This window comes from Somniosus microcephalus, chromosome 2 (genome assembly GCF_052327205.1).
Source record: "Somniosus microcephalus isolate GS21.2 chromosome 2, FLI_Smic_1.0, whole genome shotgun sequence".
Classification (NCBI taxonomy): domain Eukaryota; kingdom Metazoa; phylum Chordata; class Chondrichthyes; order Squaliformes; family Somniosidae; genus Somniosus; species Somniosus microcephalus.
This window is the reverse complement of record NC_140988.1, coordinates 364,051,629-364,070,417: the sequence shown is the minus strand read 5'-3', so window position 1 is coordinate 364,070,417 and position 18,789 is coordinate 364,051,629. Positions and strand designations below refer to the sequence as shown.

The following is an 18,789-nucleotide window of genomic DNA, read 5'->3' as shown; positions in this document are numbered from 1 at the left end:
CCTGCCCTTTAAGGACCTCTGCCGCCGCTGCTGCAGAAACGCCCCGTTGGACATATCGTCCGGTGTTAGGTCAGGGGGGCGCAAGGGAAGTTTGCGGTCGAGGCGCAAGCGGGGAGCCATGCACGGCGAAGATGTCATTGCCGGCGGCGCAGGGCGCTACCGCCACCGCTAGCCTCCCGTTGAATTTCTCAGGAGGTGTTAGTGGCGCCTGGGCACTAGGGGATATGCACCCCTAGGGAGCACTAAAGAGCGGCGCAAACCAAACCAATTTTTCCCCCATAGAATAATAATCATGGGGGATTTCAACTACCCCGATATTAATTGGACAGAAGAGGTAGATAAATGGGATAAGGGAATGGAGTTCCTACAATGTGTACAGGACTCCTTTCTAACCCAATATGTAAAAAGCCCAACAAGGGAGGATTTGCTATAGGATCTAGTAATGGGGAATGAACCAGAGCAGATAAGAGAAGTAAAAGTAGGGGAACAGCTAGGCAATAGTGACCATAATAATTAAGATGATAATCGAGAAGGTCATAAGTATGACGAAAGCCAGGGTAATAGATTGGATAAAAGCTGATTTTGAGAAGCTGAGAATAGAACTTGGGAAAATAAAATGGGCAACAATATTGGCAAACAGCAATGGGAAACATTTAAAACGAAGTGCAGGAACAATATTTTCCACTAAAAGGAAAGAACAAACTAAACACCGATGAGACTCCATGGCTGATTAAAGCCATAAGGAAACAATTTAGGGTAAGGAAAGAGACATACATTAAGTACATAGACAGCAGGGGAATGCATGATATGGAAGAATATGAAGAGATTAGGAGAAATAATGAAAAAAACAATTAGGAAGGCAAAGAGGAACTATGAAATTAAATTATCAAGGGAAATAAAACAAAATAGTAAAATATTTTACAGACACATCAATTAAAAAAAGGAAGGTTGGGATGGGAATAGGGCCATTAAGGGGTAGACAGGACAATAACACAGGTAACGATAGAGAGATGGCAGAAATATTTTTTTTTTTTGCTTCAGTATTTACCAGGGAGATAGAACAGGTGGACATGACATTGGATGATGAGATTATTAATGAGATATGTGCACTTAAAATAAAACGAGGGGCTATGTTAAATAAACTAATCAAACTCGGAGGATAAAACCCTTGGTCCAGATGGATTGCATCCATGTATTTTAAAATAATCTGAGAGATAGCAGAAGCATTACTACACACATTTAATATTTCATTAGAAAAAGGTGTAGTGCCAGAGGATTGGCGAATAGCTAACGTAATACTTATATTTAAGAAGAGGGATAGAACATGTCCAGGGAATAATAGACCAGTCAGCTTAACATCGGTGGTAGGAAAAATAATGGAATTCCTACTGAAGGAGAAAATAGAAGAACATCTAGAAACCAAAAGCATAGTAATGAATTAGTCAGCATGGATTTCAAAAGGGAAAATCTTGCTTGACCGACTTCACTGAATTTTTTGAAGAGGTAACAGAGAGAGTAGACAATGGTAATGCAGTAGATGTAATTTATCTAGATTTTCAAAAGGCCTTCGATAAGGTACCCCATAATAGACTGATGAACAAGGTCAGAGAATGCGGAGTCAGGGGACAAGTAGCAGAATGGAGAGCCAGATGGCTTCAAGACAGAAAGCAGAGAGTTGGGGTAAAGGGTAGCTATTCACAGTGGCAGAAGGTGGGTAGTGGTGTTCCACAAGGATCAGTGCTAGGACCACTGTTGTTCACAATTTATATTAATGATTTAGACTTTGGAATCAAAAACACACATTCTAAATTTGCGGGTGACACCAAATTGGGTGGGCGGGGGGATAGTCAATACTGAGGAGGACTGCAACAAATTACAGGAGAACATTAATAAACTTGCAGAATGGGCATTTAATTGGCAAATGAAGTTCAACACAGATAAATGTGAGGTATTACATTTTGGTAGGAAGTATCGGGAGGTCACTTATCACTTGGAGGGTGCGAGTCTGGGTGGGGTAGAGGAACAAAGGGATCGCGGAGTACAAATACACAAATCACTAAAAGTTGCGACATGTTAGCAAGGCCATAAAAAAAGCAAACCAAGCACGAGGGTTTATTCTAGAGGTATAGAATTGAAAAGTAGGGAAGTTATGCTAAACATTTATCGAACCTTGGTTAGACCACACTTGGAGTACTGCGTACAGTTCTGGTCGCCAGATTATAAAAAGGATATAGAGGCACTGGAGAGGGTGCAGAGAAGATTTTTCAGGATGATACCAGAAATGCGAGGGTATATGTATCAGGAAAGGATGAGCAGGCTGGGCCTCTTTTCTCTTGGAAAAAAGAAGGCTGAGGGGTGACCTAATAGAGGTCTTTAAAATTATGAAAGGTTTTGATAGAGTGGATAGAGAGAGAATGTTTCCACTTGTGGGGAAGAGCATAACTAGAGGCCATCAATATAAGATAGTCACCAAGAAATCCAATAGGGAATTCAGATGAAACTTCTTTGCCCAATGAGTGGTGAGAATGTGGAACTCGCTACCACAGGGAGTGGTTGAAGCGAATAGTATAGTTGCATATGAGGGAGAAGGGAATAGAGGGTTACGCTGATAGATTTAGATGAGGAAAGACAGGAGGAGGCTCAAGTGGAGCGTAAACGCCGGCATGGACTGGTTGGGCCGAATGGCCTGTTTCTGTGCCGTATATTCTATCTAAACAGCATTTGTTCACTTAATTTACGGAGTACCACTTGGGCTGAAAAGCTTATTGCTTGCCAAAAGTAAGAAATGAAATTAAGCAATAAAAGCACAAATGTAGGCCAAAGCAATTGACTTGCATTTTATCCCAAACTAATTACAAGTTTGTAGTGGCAAATAGTTGAGATTTCACATTTTATTATATTCACCAAATTATAGGGTCATCTCTCAAGGACTACGAGTAATTTGTAGCTACTAGCTGTAGCCAGGATTTAGTAATGACAAGTTGCTGCCTCGTGTCCCATCACCATCCTCATTTGCATTTTAAGATCATATTTAGTGATTTACAAGATAGATCTACAAGATGCCCTGCAGCAACTCACCAAGGCTTCTTCGGCAGCACCTCCCAAACCCGCAAAGCCTTCCACCTAGAAGGACAAGGGCAGCAGGTGCATGGGAGCACCACCACCTCCAAGTCACACACCATCCTGACTCGGAAATATATCGCCGTTCCTTCATCGTTGCTGGGTCAAAATCCTGGAACTACTCATTGTGTACCAGCTAGTCTGCAAAGCTCCTTTTGTGATTGAACATGGAAAAATAGCTTCACGCATTTCACTGCCAATCAAAAATCCTGAAATGTAAAAATAACTAAATATACAATGTTTGAATCAATTTACTGAGCGATATTGATGAAGACTTGTGCGCATATATCACCGTACCACTTTTTTCCTGAAATCTCAAAGAGCTTCATGTATTTTGAATTTTAGGCAAATACAGCAACCCTGAGATGAACATTTGTTCTCTTGGTTGCAGGAGGAATCTTGGCCATGACACTTGGGAGAACTCCATGCTTTTCACACAGTGCCATGGGATTGTTAATGCCTATCTGAACTTTTGGGAATAGGTTTACTATTTTTCCCAAAAGACAGCGCCTTTATCCATATCTTGGTACTGTACTGGAGTGTCGAGCTAGAGTCCTACTAAGACTGGGGTTTGATCATAGTGTCCCTGCTACAATCTGAGCTAAGTTGACTTTACAAATCAATTTTTGCAGTGTTGTCTGGCTATGAACTGGAGAGCAAGTTTTGAAACTGGGAGCAGCAGATCCTAGAGATTTAATGCAGGGTCTTTGAAGATCAGCAAGCTCATCAGTATCTGGTCTATTTGGGTCAGGGCATGCCCCGAGCACAGTGTCTCTAGAATTCTCCTGTTAGTCATCAATCTATTTGTTTGCTGTATTCAAAGAAACATTTTCTGCAATAACAATCTTTAGGGACTTAATGCTGCCTTTCAGAAGTTTGAATCGAAGTCTGCAGATGTCTTGGTATTTGCAGGGGATTCACAGGTCCCCTGAACTATTGGTCTAACAATGCCCCTTGAATATCAAAATTGATCATTTTGAGTTGGCGTCGTTGTTAGTTTTAAAAACTGGCTGACCTTCGCTGTGGGTCATTCAGCTGACTGTTTCTGACAATGCAGCGAAGATTCACCAGACTGATACCTGGGATGGCAGGAATGACGTATGAGGAGAGATTGGGTCGATTAGGCTTATATTCACTAGAGTTTAGAAGAATGAGAGGGGATCTCATTGAAACTTATAAAATTCTAACAGGACTAGACAGACTAGATGCAGGAAGGATGTTCCCGATGGCGGGGGAGTCCAGAACCAGGGGTCACAGTCTAAGGATAAGGGGCAAGCCATTTAGGACTGAGATGAGGAGGAATTTCTTCACCCAGAGAGTGGTGAACCTGTGGAATTCTCTGCCACACAGCGCAGTTGAGGCCAATTCATTAAATATATTCAAGAAGGAGTTGGATATATTTCTTAAGGCTAAAGGGATCAAGGGATATGGGGAGAAAGCAGGAACAGGGTACTGAATTTGGATGATCAGCCATGATCTCATTAAATGGCGGAGCGGGCTCGATGGGCCAAATGGCCTACTCCTGCTCCTATCTTATATGTTTCTATGTCTCGTTCAGTGCATTAAATTGCCTGCTAGGCAGTGTGTATTAGTTTGGATCTATTTCTCAGAGTTGACTGTTCTTTTTAAAAATATTTTGCAGTTGTTTTCTGTCGTTACTGTTGGTGGCTGCTGTGGTGTGGAAGATTAAACAAAGCTGCTGGGCATCGAGGCGGAGAGAGGTAAGCTTGTGTTCGTAGAAATACCAACTGACTCCCCCTCGCCTCACCACCACTAAATTACACTTGTGTATTTGTCCTCAAACCATTAATCAGTTGCTCGTTTCCAATACAAGATTACACATTGCGCGCTCTCCTAGAATAGTAACCGCATTTAAATGTGTTGTTTTTGTGCGGGTTTGGGCAGTTCTTCCTGGAACACATCATCGTAATTCCATTAGACGCCACATTAATCAGTCACGTGTAAACAGACACAAAAATAAACAATAGGATACCTGATTGTGGTCATCAAAGTTGTTGCAGTAATATCTTTGGAAGTTTTATTGCCCCAGACTATGTTGGTTTTTATGAGTGCAAATGATATATCTACTTAGCAATCGCCATGTTTTTGTGCTACAAAGTTGTGTTAAGTGACTTAATCTGGCCACTAAAACGAAGAAATAACAAGTTCACAAGATGAGACTGAGCTGGAATTAGTTTTGTTTGGTAATATCTTAATACTTGTCCAATAGAATAGAACGTGTGGGGGGGGGGGGGGGTGTGGAGGTGGGTTGGAGGAAATAGTGAAATTATTGTAAACTGGCATAATTAAAACCATAAAATATTTTTCCAAAAACTTGGATAACATGTTAACCAATTCTTTCAGTGAGACCTCAACTTAAAACAGAGGTCACTATATATATGATGTGTATGCGCAATGCTGCGGTATTTGGATAATGCCTTGATGAATTAAGATAAATCGTGCGCACATTGCAGCAAGTGGACTTTAGTTAGCATTTCTCCAGATTTTCCCTGACTGCTGCTTTTCTAAAGGCAGCAACTTGTGTTTGAGTGTGGTTTCATGTGACACTCCATGTCTTTGCCCAAGTGCCCTTTCTTCATGCGAGTCAGAATGGTGAGTATCAGGATATTTGGCCATGCAGACCATTGGAGACGATTCACTCGGTTGATTCCTGAGATGAGGGGGTTGACTTATGAAGAAAGGTTGAGCAGGCTGGGCCTATGCTCATTGGAGTTTAGAAGAACGAGAGGTGATCTTATTGAAACATACAAGGTACTGAGGGGGCTCGACAAGGTAGATGCAGAGAGGATGTTTCCCCTCGTGGGGAAATCTAGAACGCGGGGGCATAGTTTTAGAATAAAGGGCCGCCCTTTTAGAACTGAGATGAGGGGGAATTTCTTCTGAGGGTTGTAAATCTGTGGAATTCTCTGCCCCAGAGAGCTGTGGCGGCTGGGTCATTAAATACATTTAAGGTGGAGATAGACAGATTTTTGCAAGATAAGGGAGTGAAGGGTTATGGGGAGCGGGCAGGGAAGTGGATTTGAGCCCAAGATCAGCCATGATCTTATTGAATGGCGAAGCAAGCTCGAGGGGCCAAGTGGCTGATTCCTGCTCCTATTTCTTATGTTCTTATTGCAAACGAGCCCAAGTCGGCCTTCACTTGGTGTCCACGTACAGATACTTCCAGCTCATGTGTGGCGGTATTTATCTCTCCCTTATCCCAGGAATGCTGAAACTAACTGTAATGTCACAGTGTCGAAGGTTGGCCAACAGCACAGACCCTGGATTGAACCTGCTATATGCCTCTTTGCTGTACCATAATAGTACATTTATTGATGGGTCATCAGGCCTGGTCTATATGAGTTGCTTTCCATGGAATAAATTAATTTTAAATAATGTGGCAATACGTTATCTGATTATAACTTTTATATAAGTCTTGAAGCGCAGTGGTTTTTGAATCCGACATGGAAACACAAATTTGCACAATGTTGCACGTAGTTTAGGTCTCTTGCATGTCTTTGGTTTTGTTGTGGGAAGCTTACATACAAACAGAACTTCAGACTATTATTCTAGGTTCAGCTTACTGAGCTGTGCAAGGTTAGGTGTGTGATAGATAGATCTGTATGTGCTCTTGGTTTGACTGTGTAAGTATCAGGTCTTTTTCAGTCTTTTTTCTTGTATGCATCCATTCACTGTGGTTGACTAAATAAGACTTGGAAACATAGGAGCAGGAGTAGGCCATTCGGCCCTTCGAGCCTGCTCTGCCATTCAATATGATCATGGCTGATCCTCTATCTCAATACCATATTCCCGCTCTCTCCCCATGCCCCTTGATGCCTTTTGTGTCTAGAAATCTATCTATCCCCTTCTTAAATATATTCAGTGACTTGGCCTCCACATCCTTCTGTGGCGGAGAATTCCACAGGTTCACCACCCTCTGAGTGAAGAAATTTCTCCTCATCTCAGTCCTAAATGTCCTACCCCATATCCTGAAACCTCGATTCTAGACCCCCCAGCCAGGGGAGACATCCTCCTGGCATCCAGTCTGTCTAGCCCTGTCAGAATTTTATACGTTTCAATGAGATCTCCTCTCATTCTTCTAAACTCTAGTGAATACAGGCCTAGTCGACCCAATCTCTCCTCATACGACAGCCCTGCCATCCCCAGAATCAGTCTGGTGAACCTTCACTGCACTCCCTCTATGGCAAGTATATCCGTTCTTAGGTAATACATGAAACAAACTTTACACGAGGTACACCGGTGAGAAGCTGAGAGAGCTTCTTCCCAGATTTTGCTCCAAATTTTGACCTTCCAAATCAACAATTCTTAGAAACCCACACTTTGGGAATATGTTGTTTGAAGTGGAAGCCCCAAAAGTCAGATACAGTCCTGCTGTTTAAAACCTGGATCATGGCTATTTTATATAGGAATAACTATTCCAGGAAACAAGAAATGCAGGCAGAAAATGGAGGTCGTTTTTATCACTTGTGCATAAATATTTAATGCTGAAGTGAGATGCGAGTAATATGGTACTTGGGTTTTCATGAGTTATTGGAGAAAGAGACAGAAAGAACATACATTTATATAGCACATTTCATGTCCTATTTCATTTTAAGATGGGAGTCATATTTTGTATTCTCTAATCCTCTTTGATTTGGCCCGAGTCCAGTGAGCTCTGAAAAAAAGATTTGCAATCAATTGAAACAATTCCTTCAGAACCCTGAGTTGTCAGAGCCAGGAGTATTATCTGCTTGTGAGCTGATTCAACCTCTCCTGTGATTTTCATTTTTTTCAGTTTACATTCATCTTTAAACTGTACCCCCATTTCTTTTGTGCACACTGTTGAAAAATAGTGGATTAAGTACCTTTAGCAATGTTTCTATTTTTGGACACCGGCTTCCCCATTGCCATTTTTAGTGTGCCAACCCCTCTTAGTTTCCTCTGGACATACCTGAAGAACGCTTCACTGTTTCCAGCTATATTTTCCTCCTGATCCTCTTTGCTGCTCTCATCAGTTTCTTGGCAATCCTCAGTCTATCTTTATAGATCTTCCATGCATTCGCTCATACCATTAATGTTTAAAATTTAGCTTTTAATTGCCATCCTTTTGTGTTCTGAATGTCAGAAAATTATCGCACATGTTCCCTGAATTTCATTTTTCCCATCCCCCTCACTTGCCAGAACGAATTCCAATATTGCATTACCCGTTGTGGGTTCCCTAATGTGCAGATTTGGAAACGAGTCCCTCACAGTTTCAATAAACTGCCCTTGTGCATACTCTCCCTTTTGTGCACTTCAGACAATATGAGGAAGATTGAAATCCCACAGGATTGTTATTGAAGTCTTGGCACTCGTCTGTCTTATTGTCTCCCACAAAACTGCATCAGCCTCCCTTTGATTATTCAGTGGCCAGTAGCATATTGCTAACATTTTCCTTTTGCTGTCTCTTCATTCTCTCCAGAGACTCAGTACCGCTTTGAGCATTCGATTCCATTGTAACTAGCCCCTATCTAACAAGTAAAGCTGCCGTACCTTCCTGGTCCTTTCTGAAACACACACCACCCTGGAAGTTAACTCCCCAATTGTCATTTGCTATCAAACAAGGTTTCAGTCACTTCTGCAACATCTATTTCCTCCATGTGTACCAGTGCTTCTAGCTTACCTATTTTATTTCCTATACTCCTTGAATCAGACGATCCTATAAAATCCTTACTCCCTCTTTCCTAATTATTCTTAACCTACAATCTGTTCTGTGATGCTTTATATGAATGCAAATATTGGATCAAGTATGATTATTTGAATCACTTTTTTAAAAAAAACAAAAAAAAAAACATTTTTAGGTCAAAGGTTGAAGTGATTGGCCTAAAAGGACACCAACTGTGTTGTGAAATTTCAGGGGGACATGTATTCCAGAATTGCCATGTTTTTGCAGAGAATTAAACCAGAGAGCAGAGTTTTGTTTAAAAGCTAGTGGATAGGTACAAAAAATAAGTTAAAAGACTAAAGGAATGTTGACCCTTATCTCAAGGGGGCTGGAATACAAAGGGGTAGAATTTATGGTTAGACCCCCATCTGGAGTACTGCGTTCAGTTCAGAACAAAGCAGCCCGCTTGATTGGCACCCCATCCACCACCTTAAACATTCACTCCCTCCACCACCGGCGTACCGTGGCTCCAGTGTGTACCATCTACAAGATGCACTGCAGCAACTCGCCAAGGCTTCTTCGGCAGCACCTCCCAAACCCGCGACCTCTACCACCTAGAAGGACAAGGGCAGCAGGCGCATGGGAACACCACCACCTCCAAGTTCCCCTCCAAGTTACACGCCATCCTGACTTGGAAATATATCGCCGATCCTGCATCGTCGCTGGGTCAAAATCCTGGGACTCTCCCTAACAGCACTGTGGGAGTACCTTCACCACACGGACTGCAGCGGTTCAAGAAGGCGGCTCACCACCACCTTCTCGAGGGCAATTGGGGGTGGGCAATAAATGCTGGCCTTACCAGCGACATTCACATCCCAGCAACGAATAAGTAATTAAAAAAAAGCACTTCAGGAAGGCTATATTCAGGATGCAGTGCAGATTCATCAGAATGATATTGGGGCTAAAAAGGTTAAATTATGAGGATAGGTTGCCTTCTAGTCTTGTATTCCCTTGAGTACAGACGATTAAGGGGTGCTCTAATTGAAGTGATCAAGTTGATATGGTAGAGAAAATATTTCCTCTGGTGTGGGTGGGGGGGCGTCGAGAACAAAGGGGCATAACCTTAAAATTAGAGCTAAGCAGTTCTGGGGTGATATCAGGAAGCACTTCTTCACACAAAGGGTAGGTTCATCGTGTCAGTGGTGGCTCAGTAGCAGCACTCTTGCCTCTGGATCGGAAGGTTGTGGGTTCAAGTCCCACTCTAGATTAAACCAATTGACTGGTTACATTGAAGAAAACTTCTGTTAACAACTGAAACATTTTGAATGACATTCTACTCTGTAGGATGAGTGGATACCAAGGATTAGTAACTGTTCAATGAAGAAATGTGACTCTAAATGAATTATTAAGATAGCATGAAGAGAAACATAGAAGATAGGAGCAGGAGTAGGCCATTCAGCCCCTCGAGCCTGCTCCGCCATTCAATGAGATCATGGCTGATCATCCAAATTCAGTACCCTGTCCCTGCCTTCTCCCCATATCCCTTGATCCCTTTAGCCTTGAGAAATATATCTAACTCTTTCTTGAATATATTTAATGAATTGGCCTCTGCTGCCTTCTGTGGTAGAGAATTCCACAGGTTCACCACTGAAACAAGAAAGAAAAACAAACTCTAATGTCTGCAGGGAGAATGGTAAGGGAAACCACTGGGAAAAATAGCAGAACTTCCACAAAATAACATAGGATGTGACGATTGGTGTCCCCCAGGGATCTGAACTGGGGCCTCAGCTTTATACTATGCTCATAAATGATTTGGAGGAAGAAATAGCCGTATGTGTAAGTTTGCTGATGACACTTAAGTTAGCTGGCATAGTAAATAGTGCAGATGGGAGCAGAAAGTTGCAAAGGGACGTTGATAGATTAAGTGAGTGGGCCACACTGTGGTAGAATGGAGTTCAATGTGGGAAAATGTGAGGTCATCCACTGTGGACCTAAGAAAGATGGATCAAGAGTATTTTCTAAATGGTGAGAAGCTAGGAACTGTGGATGAGCAGAGATTTAGGGGCCCAAGTGCAGAAATCACTAAAAAGCTAGTGGACCGGTACAAAAAAGTAATTAAAACAGCTAACGGACTGTTGGCCTTTATCTCGAGGGCTGGAATACAAAGGGGTGGAAGTTACGTTACAGCTGTACAGAGCTCTGCTGAGACCCCCATCTGGAGCACTGCATTCAGTTCTGGGGACCGCACCTCAGGAAGGAAATATTGGCCATGGAGGGGTGCAGCGCAGATTCGCCTGAATGATACTGGGGCTAAAACAGTTAAACTATGAAGGCAGGCTGCATAGGCTAGGCTTGTATTGCCTTGAATATAGAAGATTATGGGATGATCACTTTGAGGTGTTTAAGGCGATCAAAGGAGTTGATAGGGTAAATAGAGAGAAACTATTTCTTCTGGTGGGGAGAGTCCAGAACAAGGGGGCATATCCTTAAAATGAGAGCTAGGCCACTTGGGGTGATGTCAGAAAGCGCTTCATACAAATGGCAATGCACATCTGGAACTCTTGCTCCCAAAAAGCTGTTGATGATGGGGGTTAATTGAAAATGTCAAAACTGAGATTGATAGATTTTTGTTTGCAAGGGTACTAAGAGTTACTGAGCCAAGGAGGGTAGATGGGGTTTAAGGTACAGATTGGTCATGATCTAATTGAGTGGCAGGACAGACTTGAGGGGCAGAATGGCCTACTTCTGTTACTATAAAAGTCAGTCAAAGAGGGAAGTAGAAATGAGCACAGCTTTTTAATGCAAATGCAACAGTAAAGATCTCTTCCAGCGTTATAATAGCAGGAGGATTATCAGAGAATCATTCGGTAGTGTGAGGTACATTGGTGAAATTACCAAACTACATCTGTACTCTAGAAAAAGCTGGGGAGGGGAATAATTTTGAAAGCATTAGGAGCTCAAACGATAGAAGATTTGAGAAGTTGAATATTTGATGCCATAATGGGAAAAATGTAAGTCGGTGCAATTACTTGCAGTATCTGGGGGAAAATTAATATTTCAATATATTGAGTAGAGATTGCACTGCAGTCTGCAGAGGGTGAGGGCTTTGTGACAGTTTTATATTAAAGGTGTTCTTCATGTCTTGCACTATTCTACAGTGGGCTATTTAGTAACCTTGTAACCGTTAAATTACGAGCTATCGTGCTATGGTTTCATTCTGCTGTAGTTTGGTGAAGGTTAGTTTAAGGTTCCCCTGAGCCATGGAGAAGAGCTGATCGGGGAGAAAGATAGAAAGGAAAGCCACGGCTGCACCAAGGCTAACGAGGCATTTAGCACTGGCTTATGCAGCACAGAAATACTGTATTGTTGGTTTGGGGAAAAGATTCCATTACATGAAGAGCAGAGTAAGTTGCCATGGATTTTTTTCATTATTGCCAGCGGAGCTGGTCAAGGTGGACACTTGAATTTTAAGCATTAGGAATGAGTTGCAGATTCTTGTGGCTCGCTGGAAGTGAATAGAATGGTTCAAAAACTGGTGCATGGAAGATTTCTATGTCTACTTTTACTGCTATAGTAGATGCTAGCATTCATTTCAAAATGATGTGCTCGTCAGCTATCCTTGTCTTCATTCTTAACCCTGCGAAGGTGTGGTTAGAAATTAGAAAAAACACCTAGAATCGGCTTTCGGAATATTGCTCCTCATCCAAAGCGCAACGTTTGGATAAATTATGACAAAATCAATGTTTGTAAAATGTCCATTTTAATATGCAGGAAGAATTAGCCTGTCGGTAAGGTTCCTGAGCAGCCAATGTCTGATACTGGAGGGCAGAAATGATCAATTGCTGAGTGTCTCAAATTTTAATTAGGATCATTATTGCTCAAATATTTCTTAATTTGTTAAATTACTTCAGTGACCTACAAAAATGTCATGACGTGATATACCACTGGTAAATCTTTTTGGTTATAAGATCATCAGAATTAAACAGTACAAATGCATGTCTGTGAAGTGAGTTTTGGTTAATTTGGGAGAGAGAAACTTTGGCAGGGGTTCAATTTTGGAAAATTTGAGAGTTTATTTTTCTAAACTTGTTTCCCTTGTGCATTTTAAGCTGCAAATATGCTGTCCTATGTACAGTTTCTCCTTCCTCCCTGCTTACCGCCTTGCAATAGGTGCTCCTTCCTCGAATTCATTCCATCTTTAAAACTGTGGAACTCTTCATCTCACTCTCATCCTCCTACGACTTGGCTTTTAAAACCTACAGTTCTCACCCAATCACAGCTTCGTGTTGTAATATGTCCTTTTAATGCGAATATTCTGCACCATGGGCCTTGGCTTGTCATTTTGGAAAAAAAAAAGACTTAAACTGTCTTATCTCCAAAGGACTAACAGCAGTGCCTATGAGCAGACTTCATCCCCTACAAGTCTGAAGTGCTTCTTTTTCTGTACTCCGTCTTTGCAGAAATGCATACCTAAGAGACCAAAAATAAATCCACCTGCAGCATTCTGCTTAATTTCAACCATGGGTGTCAGACTCATTTTGCTGGATTTTGTCAATGGGGCCGCGTTGGGGGCGGGGCTGCTGGTTTTCGGGTTTCAGTCCCGCCCCCAATGACGTCCGCCCAACCCACGCGATTTTCCCTTGATTGACCTTGTTAAGCCCGCCCTGCCGGCCAATTAAGGAAAAGCCAGTGACAGAGGACATCAGCCTTTGACATTTCATCGTTTGACAGCTTTGAGAAGCTGTCAAACACTGACGATCTCTGTTCTAAGGTGAGCCCTTGCACAGAAGACTCACCAAAACCTCTTTGCTCAGCAGAAATCAGATGGCTGCTGCATCTGAGAATGCAGCTGCCATTCTGTCATCTCTGCCGTTGAGATGAGGCACATTTGGATCCCCAAGGGTTGAAGCCTGCAGGAAGAAACAAAGGTAAGGAAACTTTTTACAACACTTTACACTCATCTCTCATACTTACCTCTCGACACTTGCACCCATCACTCACCTCTACAGCGGACTTTTCGACCCCTCTCTCCCCTGCAAACCCGCTGCTCGCCTCACTGACCCTGGCGAGGTTCGCAGCCACCAGGAAGCCCGCACTTGCAGGGGTAAAATGGGGATAAGCCTCAAAACTGCCTGTTCACTACCTGCTAACAGGCAGTTAATTGGCTCTAATCCCTTTCCCGCTTCGAGGAGATGGATCCCTGCATGAGTCAGGGACCCGCCTCCCAGGAAGATGGCATGGAGGCAGGTTGGGAGCGGGTTCGGTACCCGCTTCCAGTTTCTGCCATTTTCCCGGCTGTCCCGCCTCCTCAGGGCTGGGAAAATTACCCTCCATTGTGTATTGGAGCAGGGAGAGGTCCTGATCTGAGATCCTGGCACTTGCCATGGGCATTGGTACTTACTTTTATTTAGTTACTACTACTGCTGCTCGTTGGTAGCTGGGGATCAGACTCTTTTCTGCACCCCCTCCATTGCGTGACCATCTCTCAATTCTTGGCGACAAGAACCTGTTACAGTATTCAATGTGGGCTCTGACTAGAGCACTGTGACGTTTGATCATCACCTCCTGTGACTTGTATCCTACCATTTTGGTTCAATAGTTTGTGACCTTTATTGGCTTTGTTCATTGCTGCTCTGCATCGGTCGATCATGTTTGGCACCGTGTTTACGAATACTCTTCGATCTCTATTTTAGCTTCATCCTTCGCTAGTTCAAGGCCATTGATGCTTGTCATCTAGTTTTCTTGTGTATAGCACATTGCACTTGCCCACCTTAAATGTAATGCACCACTGATCTATTCGCTTACATATCTTGTCCAACTCATTCTGTAATTCCGAACTGCCTCTTCTCATTCCACTGTCTCCTAGTTTGGTATTTTCTGCAAATTTGTCCATTTTGAATTGAGTTTGAATCAAGGTGTCTTTTTTATAAATTAGAAACAGCAGTGTTCCCAGTCCTTGGACCTGAGGGACCCCACTCCTTACTCCCTCTTTACCCGCCTGCGCCTCCCCACCACCACTTCCACTCTGATATATCTCCACTAATACATTGTTGCTCAAGCTTCAACCAGTTCCTTACCAACTCCCAAAGCTTACCCTGAATCCCCACAGCTTTGAGTTTAATTAATGGCCTTTTCATGTGGAACATTATCAAAAGCCTTTTGGAAGTTGCGATGCACCACATCATAGGTTTACTGCAGTCCACTCGGGTTGAAATCCGCCACTAATAGGAACCCTGGATTTGGCAAAAGCTTGGAAATTAACCTTGGAAATGGGCAGTGCACACAACTGAAGGGGCCAGTATGACAGGATTTCCTTCAATAAGAGCCCTCTGAAAGGAGAAGCAGGGCTTATAACTCACAAGCACCTACCTCCGTTTTTTTTATTCGTTTATGGCATGTAGGCATCACTGGCAAGGCCAGCATTCATTGCCCATCTCTTGTTGCCCTTGAGAAGGTGGTGGTGGGCCGCCGCCTTGAACCGCTGCAGTCCGTGTGGTGAAGGTACTCACACAGCCATTAGGGAGGGAGTTCCAGGATTTTGACCCAACGACGACGAAGGAATGGCGATATATTTCCAAGTCAGAATGGTGTGTGACTTGGAGGGGAACTTGGAGGTGGCGGTGTTCCCATGCGCCTGCTGCCCTTGTCCTTCTAGATGGAAGAGGTCACGGGTTTGGGAGGTGCTGCAAAAGAAGCCGTGGCGAGTTTCTGCAGTGCATCTTGTAGATGGTACACACTGCAGCCACGGTACGTCAGTGGTGGAAGGAGTGAAAGTTTAAGGTAGTGCATGGGGTACCAATCAAGTGGGCTGCTTTGTCCTGGATTGTGTCGAGCTTCTTGAGTGTTGTTGGAGCTGCACTCATCCAGGCAAGTGGAGAGTATTCCATCACACTCCTTACTCTTGTACCTTGTAGGTGGTGGAAAGGCTTTGGGAAGTCAGGAGGTGAGACACTCGCCACAGAATACCCAGCCTCTGACCTGCTCTTGTTGCCACAGTATTTATTTGGCTGGTCCAGTTAAGTTTCTGGTCAATGGTGACCCCCAGGATGTTGAAGGTGGGGGATTCGGCAATGGTAATGCCGTTGAATGTCACGGGGCAGTGGTTAGACTCTCGCTTGTTGGAGATAGTTATTGCCTGGCACTTCTGTGGCGCGAAAGTTACCTGCCACTTATCAGCCCAAGCCTGAAGGTCGTCCAGGTCTTGTTGCATGCGGGCATGGACTGCTTCATTATCTGAGGAGTTGTGAATGGCGCTGAACACTGTGCCGTCATCAGCAAACATCCCCATTTCTGACCTTATGTTGGAGGGAAGGTCACTGATGAAGCAGCTGAAGATGGTTGGGCCTAGGACACTGCCCTGAGGAACTCCTGCAATGATGTCCTGGGGCTATGATGATTGACCTTCAACCACCACAACCATCTTCCTTTGTGCTAGGTATGACTCCAGCCAGTGGAGAGTTTTCCCCCTGATTCCCATTGACTTCAGTTTTACTAGGGCTCCTTGATGCCACACTCGGTCAAATGCTGCCTTGATGTCAAGGGCAGTCGCTCTCACCTCACCTCTGAAATTCAGCTCCTTTGTCCATGTTTGAACCAAGGCTGTAATGAGGTCGGGAGCTGAGTCGTCTTGGCAGAATCCAAACTGGGCATTAGTGAGCAGGTTATTGGTGAGTAAGTGCCGCTTGATAACACTGTGGATGACACCTTCCGTCACTTTGCTGATGATTGAGAGTAGACTGATGGGGCGGTAATTGGCCAGGTTGGATTTGTCCTGCTTTTTGTGGACAAAATATACCTGGGCAGTTTTCCACATTGTCGGATAGATGCCAGTGTTGTAGCTGTACAGGAACAACTTGGCTAGAGGCGCGGCTAGTTCTGGAGCACAAGCCTTCAGCACGACAGCTGGGATGTTGTCGGGGTCCATAGCCTTTGCTGTATCCAGTGTGCTGAGCCATTTCTTGATATCCCGTGGAGTGAATCGAATTGGCTGAGACTGGATTTTGTGATGGTGGGGATCTCAGGAGGAGGCCGATGTGGATCATCCACTCGGCACTTCTGGCTGAAGGTGGTTCCAAACGCTTCAGCCTTGTCTCTTGCACTCAGTGACTGACTCATTGCACTACTGGATTTACCAACTCGCCCACTGCACAGCAGCTGGGAACCTGTCTTAACCAGGGACCTTCTCCTGTCACTCCTCAGTGCCGATTGGGCAGACTCATCCACATGCTGCTTACGATATGCTGGCACGACAGTACCGCGAGCCTCATTGGTTGTACCAATATCACTAAAACAGATTATCTGGTGATTTATTTTATTGCTGTTTGTGGGACCTTGTTGTGGTGCAAATTGGCTGCCACGTTTCTTAGAGCCATGGTAGCTTTTTGCGTCCACCTGAGAGGGTAGACGGGGCCTCAGTTTAACGTCGCATCCGATCGACTGCACCTCTGACAGTGCAGCACTCCCTCAGTACTGCATTGCGCTGGAGTGTCAGCCGGGATTACGTGCTGAAGTCTCGAGCGGGGCTACAGTGGTCAAGGAGAGGGCCCATCAAAACTTTCACAGGCAGCTAGGAGATGAGCAGTAGATTTTTGTTTAAATAGCAGCTGTGCTGATTTTGCTTGCATGCTGCGATTAATTATTTTCTGGAAATTAATATACTGCAGCTTCAAATATTTTGGCTCTCATTGCCTGACTTCATGCTGCAAAATATGGATTCCACTCACCTTTTTCTCATTAAGTTCTCTAATTCTTGCCATTTTTCCCCACATTTGGCATCCCCAAGCCACACACTTGTCACAGCTGTCGTACTCCATTTACCTTCATTGGTACTGTTCTTCAGTTGATGTAGGAGGTGTCAGGAGATGTAGGAAAGCAGACTGATGAAGAGATAAACTCTGAGGGTTTTTTTTTAAATCCATTTGTGAAGCTGTCTGGTCTCTGCTCAACATCTCCTCAAATGACATCTTACTGTAGCTGACTTGAGCAACTCGGTGAAATGGAGGTGAAACCTATATAAACTTGTACCTTGAAGGTAGTAAAATGTCCCAAGGCTCTTCACAGGAGAATTATCAAACAAAATTAGTGTCACTGTAGCACCAATGCATATTAACATTCTGTCCAATCAGCTCTTTTCAGCAAAAAGAAGCGAAGAGTGGAACTCTAAATTGCAGTCTGTGGGATCTTTGTTTATCTATCCCTGTCTCTCTCTCTCTCTCCCGTTTCTCTTTCTCTCTCTTTCTAATAGACATTACAATAGCATGTGGTAAGCTGTACTGTATGTTTCCTTTCTCTTTTGGGTTGTATATTTGGAGAGTGTCATCTGTGGCTCACTGGGTAGCACCCTCGCCTGTGAGTCAGAAGGTTGTGGGACTTGAGCGCGTAAAGATAGGCTGACACTCCAGTGCAGTGTGAGGGAGTGCTGCACTGTCGGAGGTGCCGTCTCTCGGATGAAACGTTAAACCGAGGGCCCTGTCTGCGCTCTTGGGTGGACATAATATATCCCATGGTGCAATTTCTAAGAAGAGCAGGCGAGTTCTCCCCGGTGTCCTGGCCAATATTTATCCCTCAACCAACATCACTAAAACAGATTATCACTTCGCTGTTTGTGGGAGCTTGCTGTGCACAAATTGGCTGCCGCGTTTCCTACACTACAACAGCATCTCCACTTCAAAAGCTCTTCATTGACTGTAAAGCGCTTTGAGACGTCCGGTGGCCGTGAAAGGCACTATATAAATGCACGTCTTTTCTTTTTATAATGTTTCAGTATTTAAGATTATTTGAGATTAATTGTAGTAAATTCGAGTTTGTTTCTGTCAGGTTCAGTAAGCTGCTTCTTATGGATGTTTTGTGTGTTAACTAAATTAGGCACATGCTGACATCATCCAAGTAGATCTCATGGACTTCCCAGCCTTGATGTGTGAAAACTGGTCAATCACTAGACTTGGTCGGGGGGGGGGGGGTGGAAACTGTACATCTTCCATTACCTCACCCTGTTGCCTTCACTAAGCCAGTTTTCCCAATACCAA

General features: G+C 43.8%; 1 protein-coding gene across 1 annotated transcript in view; it reads left to right on the top strand.

Annotated features, from left to right (window-relative positions):
* The window catches only part of atrn (attractin), a gene marked incomplete at its 5' end in the record, with an annotated part of 337,365 nt that overhangs the window by 184,689 nt on the left and 133,887 nt on the right, over positions 1-18,789 (top strand). Inside the window, one exon of the mRNA XM_085967067.1 lies at positions 4,763-4,841. Within this exon, the coding sequence (XP_085823193.1) occupies positions 4,763-4,841 (79 nt within the window). The remainder of the gene's footprint in view (positions 1-4,762; positions 4,842-18,789) is intronic.